This window comes from Panthera tigris, chromosome B3, assembly GCF_018350195.1.
Source record: "Panthera tigris isolate Pti1 chromosome B3, P.tigris_Pti1_mat1.1, whole genome shotgun sequence".
NCBI lineage: Eukaryota > Metazoa > Chordata > Mammalia > Carnivora > Felidae > Panthera > Panthera tigris.
Genome location: NC_056665.1, coordinates 54,737,577 through 54,753,375, shown reverse-complemented (window position 1 = coordinate 54,753,375; position 15,799 = coordinate 54,737,577). Strand labels below are relative to the sequence as shown.

At 41.9% G+C, this 15,799-nt stretch overlaps 1 protein-coding gene across 4 annotated transcripts in view; it reads right to left on the bottom strand.

The window, feature by feature from the left end:
* The window catches only part of SHC4 (SHC adaptor protein 4), a 130,399-nt gene that overhangs the window by 83,178 nt on the left and 31,422 nt on the right, over positions 1–15,799 (bottom strand). For all 4 annotated transcript variants that reach the window (XR_006218637.1, XM_007081824.3, XM_042988914.1 and 1 more), the window contains exon 2: positions 7,804–7,874. Coding sequence is in view for 3 of the 4 variants with exons in the window: in XM_007081824.3 (XP_007081886.1) it covers positions 7,804–7,874 (71 nt within the window). In the remaining variant the exon portion in view is untranslated. The remainder of the gene's footprint in view (positions 1–7,803; positions 7,875–15,799) is intronic.

Genomic DNA, 15,799 nt, shown 5'->3' with positions numbered 1-15,799 from the left:
CTCCAGGCTCTGAGCCATCGGCTCAGTTGGGGCTCGAACTCATGGACCGTGAGATCGTGACCTGAGCTGAAGTTGGACGCTTAACCGACTGAGCCACCCAGGCGCCCCACCCATATTTAATTTTTGTGCGTGTCTGTGTGTGTGTGAGAACACTTAAGATCTAGTAGCAACAAATTTCACTTATGCAATACACTACTATCAGCTGGAGTCCCCATGCTCTGCATTAGATCTTCAGGTCTGACTCATCTTATAATTAAAAGTTTGTACCCTCTTACCAGCATCTCCACATTTTCCCTCAACCCCCAGCCCCCGGCAACTACCATTCCACCCTGCTTCAATGAATTGGATGTTTTTGTTGTTCCTTTTTTTTTTTTTAAGATTCCACATATAAGTGAGGGGCGCCTGGGTGGCTCAGTCAGTTGGGTGTCTTACTTCAGCTCAGGTCATGATCTCACGGCTTGTGGGTTCAAGCCTGCACTGGGCTCTGTGCTGACAGCTCAGAGCCTGGAGCCTGTTTCAGATTCTGTCTCCCTCTCTTTCTGCCCCTTCCCCACTCATGCTCTGTCTCTCTCTCTCTCAAAAATAAATAAACATTAAAAAAAATGTTTTAATTCCACATATAAGTGATACCATGCAGTATTTGTCTTTCTCTTATTTCACTTAGCATAATACCTTTCAGGTTCATGCATGTTGCCACAACTGGCAGCATTTTCTTCTTTTTTAAAGCTAATAATCCATTATGTGTGTGTGTGTGTGTGTGTGTGTGTGTATCACATTTAGTTTATCTATTGTCAATTGGACAATAGATACTTGGGTTGCTTTTGTGTATTGTGAATAATGCCACTCTGAACATGGATATACAAATATGTTTGAGTCACTGTTTTCAGTTCATTTAGAACTACACCCAGAAGTGAAATTGCTGGTTATATGGTAGTCCTATTTTTAACTTTTTGAGACACTCCCATACAGTTTTCCATAGTGGCTGCACCATTTTACATTGCTACCAAGAATGCACAAGAGTTCCTAATTTCTCCACACCCTTGCTAACATTTGTTATTTTCTGTTTTGGGGATTTGTGTGTGTGTGTGTGTGTGTGTGTGTGTGTGCTTTAAATAACAGTCTAATGAATGTAAAGTACAACCTCATTGTGGTTTTGATTTGCATTTGCCTAATGATAAGTGATGTTGAGCATCTTTTCATGTGCTTATTGTCCATTTGTATATCTTCTTTGGAGAAATGGGTTAAGTCCTTTGCCTAGTTTTTCATAGAGTTGTTTGGTTTTTGTTGTTGTTGAGTTGTATAAGTTCTTTATATATTCTGGATATTAACCCCTTATTAAATATATGATTTGAAAATACTATTTCTATTCTGTGGGTTGCTTTAGTAACTATATTTCTTGGCCTTACACCTGTTCATTCAAATAGTAACTGTGCACCTATACTTGAAATACACTGTGCTAATGACTGAGCAAAACAATGCCATTGACTTTCATATTCTCTCTCCCTTCATTTCACACTGTCATGCTATCAGAACCCCTCCCAATGCTTGGAAACATTTTTTTTTTTTATTACTAGATCTTTGGAGTCTTCTAAAAGGAATTTAATTGACTATTTCATCTCAGATATCTGAGAAATGAGATCTCAGTACTAAATAGGCTGTGAGGAACTGGGGAGCAGTGAAACTTGAAACTAGAAGAAACAGTCATTGTCCATACACCCATACACACACACACACACACACACACACAGCCCAAAACCTCCAGCAAGAGCTTCCTGACATCTACACGTGTGAGACAAGAAGCACGTCCACTTACATCAGTGCTTGCCAAAGAGTGTTTGACTGTTAGGTTTTATTGTAACTGTTCTCACCAGCTGATAAAGGTTATAAACCTTGACCCTGGGACACTGGACCCTTACTGAGGTCTTAACATTCTTTCCTGACCAATGAACAATGGCACTTGTTTTATCCAACCACATACATTCCATCTCAGCCAGAGTGCTTGTTTTCAATCCTTAGCATGACCACCATAAACAAAAACTTAAAAACTCCTGATTTTTTTTTCTCCTCATCGCTCTCCTCAGCAAATTTCTTCATTAAGGAGTGTTCCTTTGCCTGGCAAGTTAATGGACTCAGTCTTTTGTATTCACATATGGCAGTCTTTATTTTGTGTGCTCTGTGGGCTACAATCCTACTAAGTCCGGTGATCTCCTCACAAGTCAACAAAGAACCCACACACCAGATTCGGTACAGTTACTCCGTTTTATGCAGAGATACACTCATCCACGGGTAGCTGCAACCGAATCCCATTCCTATAATCCTCAGGACAGTTAGCTAAATGCCAGCCTGTTTTCAAACAGATATCTTAATTTAGCCACCAAACATCCAGATATTTGACCTCTACAGAATACTTTCCCTCTTCACATTTCTTAGAAACTATAAACACAGGCCTTTATGTAAATGTTCAGCTGCTTCTTGGATCTGCTTTACATCAAATGGCTGCTAACTCTCTCTCTCTCTCTCTCTCTCTCTCTCTCTCTCTCACACACACACACACACACATTTGTCTCTGAAGAACTGAGTTTAATGTCCTGTTGAAGCCAAAGAATCAAAATTTCAAGATAGTGAATTAAATTTGCAGAATCACTGTTCATTAGCAGTAACGTTTCAAACAGGAAATTAGTCCAATTACAATATCCTCTGAATTATGATCTCTGCTTCCTCATTGCCTTATCTAGTACCAAATCACACAAATAGCCTGCTTAGTGTCTATGGCAGCAGTTCAAAAAACAATGTTACCCAAGGTTTTTCTTCCCTCATGGAATGGAATGGAATGGAATGGGGCAGATAAATATTCCATGACTTGTGGCCCCTTAAGATCAGCTAGAGAAAATGAATCTTAAGCCAGGATTCCCAACAGGGAGCATTACCACCCATTGTCTAACAGCTCCCCATGTTCCTTCGTAGACCCCCAGGGATGATAATCACGGGAATGAGGCAAACCCACTGCCAGCTGCTGCTTCCCAGCTGTCCTGGAGCCTGGCGTGGGCAGATCCCATGCTGGGTGTCTCATGCTTAGCCTGGCTGATTTAATTACCAAATATGAGTTACAAACATAAGACAGTAAATACAGGAAGCAGAGAGAATAGTTAAGACAGTGATCTGGAGATCTCTCCCACCAGCACTGTGTCCTGCCCCTGGAAGTAAGTGATGTCCTACAATAAATGTAGTGAACTAACTGTCCCCTCGACAGTTTCCTACGAAGTTCTGTTCTTTAGAGTTGAAAGTCAAGCCCTGTCCCACCAGCTCCACTTGGTGGCTCCACCCTGATACACATGTTTATCCCTCCTTCAGTATCTGAGGCAGGTTCCTAGCTAGACACAAAGAAGGAGGAACCTCTAGGGAGAGAGGGAAGATTTTTTTTCCGTTGCAAGATGTGGATGCTTACTCAAAGGAGGGAAACCAGGAGTTAGGTTTTAATGACCTGATTTATTTTGTGTGAGTGTGTATGCATGTGTGTGTGCCCTGATTTAGATTGAATGAGGGTTTTTGTTTTCTTTAGCTTTGTTTTAAAAACCATGATAGAAACCCTTTTACAAGAGAGCAAATGACTATATCATCCTTGTCATGATTTTCACTTTCCCTTTCTCTTATTTCCTATTGCTATTGTTTTCAGAACAAGTTGAAGACAACTGTGGCTGTGAGTCTTTGTCGTCCTAATGATCTCGTTTCTCTTTTCTCTCAGGAAAACCTCCTCCTTTGCCCTTTTGCCTGAATACCTGATTACTAAAAACTAAGATCCCATCCTAAATCAGTCAAGAGAATAAATGCCTGGGTAAGAACTAGTGCAGGAACAACAGTAAAAGCCACCCACGGGACTTTTTTGGGGGACTAAATCTGGAGTCAAAGTGGAGGGCATGATGGAAGCTTTGAAAGGGGTATGATCCAGGGAACTGCTGAGAAAGTGAATGGCCTCTTGTCCTTTTCTTCTTTTCTCTGCTCTATTTGAGTATTCTCTGTGTTCTAGAAACCCTGTGCATTGAGGCCTCAAACAATTGGCAGAAAAGTCCGTCACGAAGACAAGAATTCCACTCCACCTTTCTTCTGTGTTCAAATGCTGACCCACCTGTTATATCTGAAATCATGGCTCCTCCTTTATTTTCAGGAATTTCCTGTTACTGTCTCCCGATTTTCTGGAATAATGTATTAACTAATTTAGAGATGGTGAGACCATTTATCATGGGTGGGACATCAGCCTGAAATATCATCATTTGAATCTGTAGTGGCAGTTAGATACACTAGTTTATTAGCATTCACACCTGATTGATTTTATGTTTATGTTTGACAGTAAATATAGGGAGATAGCTGTGGTCCTACAAAATGACTTCTTTCTTTTGGAATTCTAACTGGTCCAGTGAAATCTTTTTTCTTTGATTAAGTAGGATTATGAGTTAAATGAAACTGTGTGAATATGTGACATTTAAATTTAAAATAGCTTGAAACCTAGGGGCATATGGGTGGTTCAGTTGGTTGAGCGTCCAACTTCGGCTCAGGTCATGATCTCGCAGTTCCTGAGTTCAAGCCCTGTGTCGGGCTCTGTGCTGACAGCTCAGAGCCTGGCACCTATTTCAGATTCTGTGTCTCCCTCTCTCTCTGCCCCCTGACCCATTCACACTCTGTCTCGTTCTCTCTCAAAAATAAATAAACATTAAAAAATTTTTAAAAGTAGCTTGAAACCTGATTAAACTTAATGTTTTAACGATAACATCTAAGACCATTGGTAATAAAGCAACTTGAAAATTGACCAAATGTCAAAATACATATAAGTGGAGAGAAGAAAGGAGAATGAGCTAAAAGAGAGAGAGAGAGAGAGAGAGAGAGAGAGAGAGAGAGAAGAAAAGTAAATATTTGGGAAGTGGGATAGGAATTCGAGGTTTTCAAGAAAATAAACGACCCTTAAGCTTGCACAAACCTGCCCAGAGCACAATCTACCATGCCTGAGCCACACATGGACACATCCACAAAGAATAATACCCAGATACCATACAAGGCACCTTCCCCGGGGTGTGTACATTAGTTATAAACTGAATCTTCACGGAATAGAACAAAATAACCTGTTACCATTTACTAAACAATAGGAAAATATAGACTTACAAGCTCACAAAGATGCAAAAAATAGATACTAAAAAAAAAAAGATACTACATGACTGAGAGAAAGGAATATCAAGCAGTCAGTTCTGCATAGCAATCTAGCAATACACACCAAATGCTTCCAAAGCAGTTATATTGTTTGGTCTAGTGGTAAACCTTGAGGACATTGTGCTAAATGAAACAAATCAGTCACAAAGGGACAAATACTACATGATTCCACTCACATGAGGTACCCAGAGTAGTCAAATCCATAGACACAGAAAGTAGAATGGTGGTTGCCATGGGCTAGGGGAGGAGGGAACGAGGAGTTACCATCTGGGAAGATGAAAAAGTTCTGGGGATGGATGGCAGCAATGGTTGCACAGCAACATGAATGTACTTAATGCTACTGAAGAGTGCACTTAAAACTAGTTAAGATGGTAAATTTTATGTGACATGTATCTTATTACAATAAATAATAGTTCTGCATATTTAGCAACAGAGAAATGCTCAAGATGGTAGAAATAGTATCAACTATTTTCCAGATTTTCTATAAAAATCGCTGTAAGTTCATGTATGAGAAAAAGACCAGAAAGTTATCCAAAACACAAAATGTGGGTAGACATTATCTTAGGTAAGATTCTGAGTGATTTTCTTCTTTCATATGTTTCTGTATTTTCCAAATAGTTCTAAGTAACCATAGGGTATTGTTATACCCAGAAAATAAAATTTAAAAGCCCAGCCCCGGGGCAGATGGTAACTACACTTTGGTGAGCACAGCATAAAGTGTAGAGAAGTTGAATCACTATGTTGTACACCTGAAACTACTGTAACATTGTATGTCAGTTATCCGCAAATTTTTTATAAATATAAAAATTAAAAAATAAAATCCCACCCCCTACATCTCTATCCCCTTACCCTGCTTTATTAGTACAGTAATGGCACTTATTACTACATGAAACTATATTGTATATTTATCTGTTTCCTTGCTATAGTCTTGTTCCCCCAGCTAGAACATAAACTCCCTGAGGCCCGACACTTCTGTATCCTTAATTCTTGAGCAGTTTCAGGCATTTAATGGGAACTCCATAAATATTTGAGTGAAAGAAAATGAGTAGATGAATGAACAGAAAATCAGTCATCCTCAGGTAAAGACAGTGGGCATTCCTTAGTCCTGTGCCCCCATTCCAGGTACCCGGGGTGGCCACTCTCTTCCTCCCATCTGTAATCTGCTCGGCATCAGAGGAAGGGCTTTCTCCAGGTTAAGGATTGTGAGGATGAAAATAAAGCCTGGACACATCCAAAGTAGGGCTAATAGAGGAGAAAGTCATCTAGACACCAGGTCACTTGCAGGACAGTTGAAGGGACTGAGAAAGAGAAAACTCCAACAAGAAGAAATGCAGCTATCTCCAAATCCCAGGAGGTAGTCAGGTGGAACCATGCATTTATTCAATAAACCTCCAGTGAGCCTCCTCCAAGTGCCAGGGACTGAGGTGGCCACCAAGAGTACAAAACAAAAGTAGAATTAGATTTCATCTGTGAGACTCCAAAGGAAATACTGAAGGTTGCTGGGGAACTTGGGAAGACAGATTTAAATGCATCACAGAGAGTCCAAAATAGCATTTCCTAAAGAGCATTTCATGGAATGCTAGGGTTCCGTGGGATGTTCCTTTATGTTACGTGAAAAAAGGACTCTGGAACCATGTAAGTTTAGACAATCTTGAGATAGACTTTTTAAACTACTGCACAGGGCTTCTTGGGGTTTTTAATATTTTGGTGGATACTGCTACTCTCCTAAAGAGCAATAGGATTCCTTTTCCCAAAACTTTGAATCACAGGACACCTTTTCCAGGCCTACAGTTTCATGGGATGAGTATTAGGAAGAGTTACCCTCTCTTCATAATGAGAACATTCACCTTTGGAAAACGTGGCCCACAACCACAGATGCACACGGTAGCACCACACAGAACAGACGCCCAACGCTTCATCCTAAATCACTCACATCAACCCAGTGCTCTCACCTCTTCCCCACACCTCACAATTACCCCACTTACCAGTGAGAGCATCCACTTGTTCCTCTTTCCAGTCTTGCCTTGAACTTGACCTTAATGAACCATGCTTTGTATTTCTGCTTCTGACTTGTGCTCTGTGTAATGACTCGGTTCTTCCCCTACACTGTCTAGGGCCGCCCTGGGTAAGGCTCCCCTGGTTCAACCCTTCCATGCAGCTCACTGTATACAGAGGAGGAAGAGTCAGACAAGGAGTAAGTGGGTTCTCATGTCTCACAAATGGGGAGAACTTGGGATTTCTGACACAGAAAATTCTTCCCCGGTCTTCTTTCCAGCTACTTCTTCAACATGTCTGAGATTCTATAATGTTCAATTTCCAGACATAATCTTAAGTACTTTTGGTACCTGGGAAACCAGCTATTTCTATGACTGCATCATCTTATCAGTTATTATATGGAATGCAGATGCTCCATGACACAACTGGGAAATCTTTCACATGATGAGACAAACCCACTCATCCAAGGTCACTGGGCTATTTCCTACCTTCCAGCCATTCAAATAAAAGCCCATGGTGACTTTGGAGGCTTGCATGAAATACCTGCAGGGAAAACCTATTATGACTTCAAACCACAGCACTCAAAAGTCTGCCTTACTTTTGTTCTCTTACCTTGTAACTTGCGTTCTCATTCCAAAATCCAGTGACCTCATTGACTGTAGCACTTCGATACAGCCCATGTACTGGAATAACGAAAACAAAACAAAACAAAAGGGTAAGTAGGAAAAAAGCTAGCACGATGACATTTCTCATCTTCTAGTGACTTCCTGGGAAACACCTTAAGTCAGCTTCTGATATCAAGTTACATTCTCACACTCAGTCTACCATTGATATTTCTGACCATTAATGGGCACATGCCTTAAGTTTCAGTTCAGTTATAAAACATCAGCTAAATCCAAACTATGATACCAGGAATGCAGCTAACAAAGACAATGTGAGTTCATTGGTGAAGAACATGGGCTCTGGGGCCAGACTGTGTGAATCTGAATCCTAGCTCTGCCACTTATTAGTTATGGAACCTCAGGAAGTTACTCGACTTCTCTGCATTTCAGTTTGTCACTGATAAAATGGGAGATACTATTAGAATTGCTATGAGTTAATTTTTTTCCACATGGGTGAAGGTCTTAGGACAGCACTGGGTACCTACATGTGCTCAATTGTTATGTGAGGCAAACGCTACAGCAATGGAGAATCTTCTGAGGAGATAAAACAAGCATATAAATGCATAAATACAGAATTCAGTAATAGAAGATCTTCCTTTTTCACAAGATCATTTACTAAAAGGGTTCAAGAAAGGAAAAAAAAAAGTCATTTCCCACACCAGGAATTAGTAAATTTACCTTGAACATGGAGTATTAGAAAAGGAATTGTGCCTTATAAGCTAAAACATAGCTTATATGTCCTGTGGCAGCAGTGAGAACCATGATAGGCTATGGTAGGAGAGGGAGGTGTTGGTCAGTGTGTATGTGAGAGAAGCCTCATGTCAGCAGCAGTATGGAGGTGGGTTATTAGTGAGGATGTGCCTGTCAAGGGGGAAGTAATGAGAGCCCACACCGAGGAGAGATGGTGGCAATAGGAAGGAGGGAATGAATTCAAGTGACATCACGGAAATAGATACTACATGATTCGGCAGTTGATTTGATCTAGAGAATAAGAGAGAAGGATGAGTCAAGGATGACTCAGACGTTTCCAGCCAGGGTAGCAGAGGGAACAGTGATTCCATTAACAGAAACAGGAAAACCAGGAGAGGGGAAGATGATGAGTTGGTTTGGGACCCGTTGACTGAAAGACATCAATGGGGTATCCAGGAAATGACAAGCCTGCAGTTGAAAATTGGATTCTGGAATGGTAGAGAAGAATTAAGCCTAGGGATGCAGACTTCGTAGTCTTCTGTGTAGCTTTGCCAAGTGAGGCTGTGGGAGTAAATCCTCTTAGCAGAGCCTTAGCTGACGAGGGAGAGTGTTTCTCTGAGAATGAGCTTGGAAATGTTATGAGAGCCAAGCGGTCTGATTGAAAGTGATCTGTCAGCTCCTTGGAAATTATATGCTTCCTGTTTAGCTTTCCTTTGGAAGTCTTCCAGGCTCCCTCTGCTTGGAAATGGCAAGAGTACTGTGGAAAGATGGCAGGATCTGGGAGGGTGGGGGCCTTCCCAGACACTTCTTGTAGTATTTCTGAGCAAATTCTGCAGATTTAGCATCCTAACAGCAGGTCAGTCTACCAAATGTTGCATAGCCTGGTGCGGGGGAGAGGACCCTGGCCAGAACAATCACCTGGCCATTCTCAGTCAGATTCCTGTTTGTCACATTCTTCTTGGGTCTCCAGTATTGACACACAAAAACATTTTTGAACACTTCATACCAATCACACCTAACTTCCCAAGGCTTGAACACCGGGGAAGTAAGTGATGTCTGGAGAGTTCTGTTCAATAACCCATAAGACTTATTAGGGGAGGAAAGCTAGATTTAGGGGATGTGGTAGAAAGCCCATCTCAGAACTATCAGGAAAGGAGATTTAAGAGTCTGAGCTCCATGTCAAGGTGCATTAAAAAGATTGTTTCCATATCCTCCCTGGCTGCTCCAGCTTTTCATGCCTCTCAGTGTCTTCTTCCATTTCAAAACGTAGCTCCTGCTCCTATGTTTTCTGTACCCCTCACCCTAGAAAGAATGAGCTCCCCACACAGGTGGGATATGGGTCTGGGCTGATCTCCAACTCCCCCAGGAGGCTGCATCAGTACAGATGTGCAGGGCATCTTCAGCTGTAAATCATCAATTTAAGATGAGGTGATAATAGCCAGCACACTTTTGGGAAATGTAAACAAACACCAAAATTTTCCACTTAAATTTTCAGCCAGAGTAATTTTTTCAAAAATACACCTTAGGGGCACCTGGGTGGCTCAGTCAGTTGAGCATCTGACTTCGGCTCAGGTCATGATTCCAAGGTTTGTGAGTTCGAGCCCCATATTGGGCTCTGTACTGACAGCATGGAGCCTGCTTGGGATTCTCTCTCTCTCTCTCTCTCTCTCTCTCTCTCTCTCTCTTTCTCTCTCTCTTTCTCTCTCTCTGCTGTCAATGCAGATGCCTTCTTCAGATTCTCTGTCCCCCCCTCCCCGTCCCTCCCCTGCTTGCTCTCTCTCTCTCAAAAATAAATAAAACATTAAAAAATACACATCAGACCATGTCTCGCCACTGCTTAAAACTTCTGACATTTATTATCAAAACAAACTTGTTACTATAAACCCCCAGACCCTGCATTTTCTGGCCCCTGCTTACCACCTCCTCAATGTCATCTGTGTCATTCTCCTCCTATATACTTCGTCGCCACATTGGCCTTCTTTCTATTCCTCAAATACACCCAACTCTTTCCAAACACAGGGACTTTGCACTTGCTGTTTCCTCTCCCCTCATTGCTATCTCTGCCTAGTTCTTCTTCATTCTCTAAGACCGACTCCTTCTTATCCTTTAGGTTTTAACTCAAATGTCACTGCCCCAGAAGCCCCTTCCTGTCACCCTTCATCACAGCCTTCACTCATCACCTTCATGCCACTGTTTTTCAGGTTTACTTGTTAGCTTGTTTGTTTATTGCTTGTCTTGATTCCTTTGACTGTAAACACCATGGTCAGCACTGTATTCCCAGCACCTGGGATAGTGCCTGGGATATGTTGGTACTCAATAAATACTAGCTGAAAGAATGAGTAAAGCTTCTATTGCTCAACTCCAACAGTATCTTTAAAATGAGCACAGGGAGAGAAGAGACGGAGGAAGGTGAAGGTTTGACTGGTCTGTCATCCTAGGGGATAAATGAGTCCAGAAGAAATGAAGACTCAGAAGGAGACTCAGGAGTTATAAACCAGGATGATACCTTTGGAAGACTTCTGGATTTCTTTGTCATTTCCTCTGTTTATTAATTTTGTTAGTCCCCATCTTAGAGACTGACAACAAACAGCCTTAATAGAAGAGGGTTTGTAGTGAAGTGGGAGGCTAGGGGGGAACACACCCCCTTCTCAGGCAGTTTAGCGGCAGTGGGAGGGGAGAGCCTTGGGTGATAGGGTGGATGGTGGGGACTTTAACAGGAAGGGAGAGCAGACTGTATATCAGACAGGAATGGGAAAAGAGGCAAAGAGAGTCAGGTGGAATATGGATGCTCCAATGCCAGTGAGGCTTAACACCCATGTGAGGGACAGTGTCGTAGTAGGGGCAATTCTCAGTCCAGTGAAATGAATCACCAATGGTGGGATTTGGGTTATCAATGAGGAAAGGGGTTTTTACTGGAGAGAGAGAGAGAGAGAAAAACAGGGAGAGAGAGAATCTTCTAAGGCTTTGTTCTTAATCACACTTCGTGGCAATAACCACCTCGTTGCTTCCTTCTGAGACAGACCCAGGCATTGCTTCCAATCCCCTTTCCTTCACTGAAACCTCGGTTTTGTTCCATACACTTGACTGTCAGCAGTGGCACAGGTGACACTTTCTGCCAGCCTCACTGTGATAAACTGAAGTTTCTGAAGACACAGGAGTCATGCCTGAGGAGATAGGACAACAACTACAATTCCTCTTCCACCATGGGTGTGTGTGGAGAAAGCCACTCTAAGCAAAATGAAGGGAGGGAATCAATGCCTGATTTTTCACAATTAACCTGGAGCCCAGAATGGACTTGGTCTTCCCATGAACTCACACAGTTCATTCTACTCAGAAACCATTGCTATGAGGAAGCAGGGAAAGGGCAGTACATAAAAAGAATCCATCCGCTTTCTTTGTTTAGGTACCTGATGACTACATACGCAGACAGTGGTTGAGTGTCGAGGCCTGAGGAAGGAGAAATTTGGTCTGTTGGTTTAGGTATAAACTGGGAATGACGATACCTCTCACTCATTTATTAAATGTGGATCTGAATAAGATATGGTCTCTGTTCTTAAGAAACCCAGCCTCATAAGGATAGGAGAATCATGAAAGAGATGATTTATCTTCTCTTTCTATGAGTTGAGTCATTATTGTTAATTCCATTTAATAGAAGAGGACATTAAGGTCTATTAAAGGGAAGTGCCTGGCTCAGTTTCATTTATTCAGTGAGACTGAATCGGGGTTTATTCCAGAGTCTGTAGCCCATTCCTGGGACTCTGTGTGTAAGCCTTGTATAACAGGAAAAGAAAAAACAGAGAGGGTCATTGAGCTGGCTCCCACTGACTCTTCCTTTGGTCTACTCAGGTAGGTAACAATGAGATGAGCCTGGGGGCCATGGTAGTGAGAACAGAATGAAACCAGCTTCTTCTGGGGACCACAGGAGGTGGCACATGAGACAGAAGACACTCCCTAATTCATGACCCCGAGAGGACACCGAAGACCTTTATTAGAGGCATACAAGCTTGGTGAGAAAGTAGCATAGCTCAGCAGTGCTCAGACAACCTTCCCATTCAGCACCTGACAGACAGCTTACCTAACTCCCAGCCCATGCTCTCTCTTCATGCCCCAAGGCAACAATAATATTTTTGTACTGTCTGAGCTTCAACCACTTGCTCCCAGGGAGAGGTGAACAGCCTATTCATAGCTGTGTGTATCCTGGGCTTTGAAGACATTACTGGGGTTTTCAGAGAGAAGGCATGATAACTAGCTTATGAGAATTTCTCATACTGACTCTTTTACAGAATGAGGACTTTGACTCTATTACCCAAGAGAACAGATATATATTCTTATATCCTCAGAAAGAATGTCTGAAGGACACATGAGAAACCATTAACAGTGATTACCTCTGGGAATGGGAGAGAGGCAGGTTTTTACTTTTCACTTTGCAGTTATAGTGTTTGTTTTCTTAATAAGTAGGTAGTATTATTATTGGGTTTAAAAATTAATAAAGCCGAGGCATCTGGGTGGCTTAGTCGGTTAAACACCCAACTTCAGCTCAGGTCATAATCTCATCATGAGTTTGAGCCCTGCGTCAGGCTCTGTTCTGACAGCTCAAAGCCTGGAGCCTGCTTCGGACTCTGTGTCTCCCTCTCTCTCTGCTCCTCCCCTGCTCGTGCTCTGTCTCTGTCTCTCCAAAATAAATAAATATTTTAAAAATTAAAAAATTAATATAATAATTATATTATTATAAAAATTAATTATATGATCATAAAAATTATATAATTATAAAAATTAATATATTAATAAAAATAATATAAGCCTACCTTAACCTCTAGGAACCACAGCTTATTAATTATTAAGTAGGGTTAAATCCATTTTTTTTTCAATAGCATACAGTATTCCTTCCTTAGAATGTGCCTGCCTCTGTGCTAGGAGTACAGGAAAATACTGTTGAAGAGAAGGCTTTAGGCGTAGGCCCTCCATTTCATAAGACAGGGAAGAATGACACTCTGAAACCATCAGAACTTTGACCTTCATGCAATAAATGCCTGACAATAGTAGAGGCCACCAATGCTCCCCAAAAACACTGCAGGATTTTTCTGCCACCTTTAAATAACTTCCAGTTTTTCCCACTAAAAAAGGGGGGATTAGAGGGAGGACATTCTCTTCATAATCTTGAGACATTGTCTCCACTTCCTTTCTTTCTACGCATGTCTCAACTCACTATAGTAGTTCTGGCCTCAAGACTCTACTGAAACTGCCTGAGCAAACCGACTACCTTCTCATGATCCACTCTAGAGAACCGTTTCTGTTCTCCGGTTCATCTGCCTAGGGCACTGCCATTGCTGACCTCTACCTACCTCCTTCTCTTTCCTCTGACCTTCTCTCCCTGCTTGGCTTTCATGAGAGCATTTTCTCTGATTCCTCATCTTTATCGTCTGACTGTTCCTTCTTAGTCTCCTTTGCTAGTTCCTTATTTTCACCCCTCTTTTCTTTAAACAATTGTCCCTTCTCTTCTCATGCTATACCATTGGTTCTCAACCCTGACTGAACATTAGAACACAAGTGAAGCTTAGGAAATTCTGATTTCCAAGTTCTACTCCAGTCCAATAAAGTCAGTCTCTACGGTGTATGCCTTCAATTATTACCTGGGCACTGATGGCACAGAGATTTCCAACACAAGTTCTTTTGCATTCTTCTGACCAGTATAATTACAGGAATATTCCAATTTCATCTCAAATTAAATATATCCACATTATACTTCCACTTACAGTTCTGATCTCAAGCAGTGTCACCATCTACCTACTTACGTGAGCCAGACAACTCAACTCTTCCCCTGCTTTTAAACCTGTCACCCAGTCAGGGGCTGAGCAGTTCAAGCTCCATATCAACTTTCTTCTTCCCTCAACACCACCTCCTGCCCCAACTTTTACCATCCTCATTTAGGCACACTCTGCCTGTCAGTTACATCACACCATGTTCAATGCACTTGAAATAAACTATATCCATTTGGCTGGCAGTAAGCAAGAGAACAATCTCTTTGTTCAACCCTGTAGTCCCAACCTAGACTTTGACCTCAATTGCCCCAGGGAAAGGGGACCTCCCTGTAAATACAAACAAAAACATAAGACACTGACTCTGACCTTTGACAGTCCAGGAGTACAGATGTGGGAGATCTTAGGGACTGTCCAATGTATTCTTTACCTGAGTTTCACCCTAGTACTGAATTTTGAACATCACCCCAGGACGACAGTCTCTGGTGCCCCACCCTCTAAATATGCTTTTTGCAATGCAGCTAACACCTTACTGAAACTCATGTCTGGCATGATATCACTCCATCTTATCCTACTCCACTCCCACTTAAAAACTTTACAGGGCCTCCATCCTCAAACAGAGCTTCTCAAACTTTATAGAACTTCAAAATCACCAGAGAAATTTAAAAAGCATATTTTAAAAAGCATATTTTAAAAAGCAGATTCCTGGGCTCTGAGAGATTCTGCTTCAGTAGGTCTGAGAAACTGCATTTTAATAAGCATTCAGGTGATTCTGCTACGGGTGGTCCAAGAATCACCCTTTAGAGAAAACACCAGTCCTCAGGAAAAGATCCAACTTTCTTAGCATAGTGGACAAGTTCCCAACTATCATCATGCAAAGGTCACTTCTTTCATGAATCCTCTCCTCTTCTCCCCCTTCCTTACCCACAGTCTTGACCACACTCCCTTTCCTAAGTCCTCCTCTGCACACTCTATGGACTTCTAGCAGACCTTTTATAAAACTCTAGTTGCCCATATGGCACTTTTTGTTAATGTGTGTGTATCTCTTTTAAAGCAAGAATGGTGTCTGTTTCTTCTTTGTATCCCCAGTGGAGAGCCTAGCTCACCAATGTTCCTGAGATGAATGAGTAAGATATAGCTTGAATAACTTTTTAAAAAATGTTTACTCACTTTTGAGAGAGAGAGAGAGAGAGACAGAGTATGAACAGGGGAGGGGCAGAGAGAGAGGGAGACACAGAATCTGAAGCAGGTTCCAGGCTCTGAGCTGTCAGCACAGAGTCCAATGTGGGGACTCGAACTCACAAACCATGAGATCATGACCTGAGCTGAAGTCGGACACTTACCCGACTGAGCCATCCAGGCACCCCTGGCTTGAATAACTTTTGAGAAAGGATAGGATATGTATATAAAAATTATCATATTAGGGGCGCCTGGGTAGCTCAGTTGGTTGGGCATCCGACTTCAGCTCAGGTCATGATCTCACAGTCTGTGAGTTTGAGC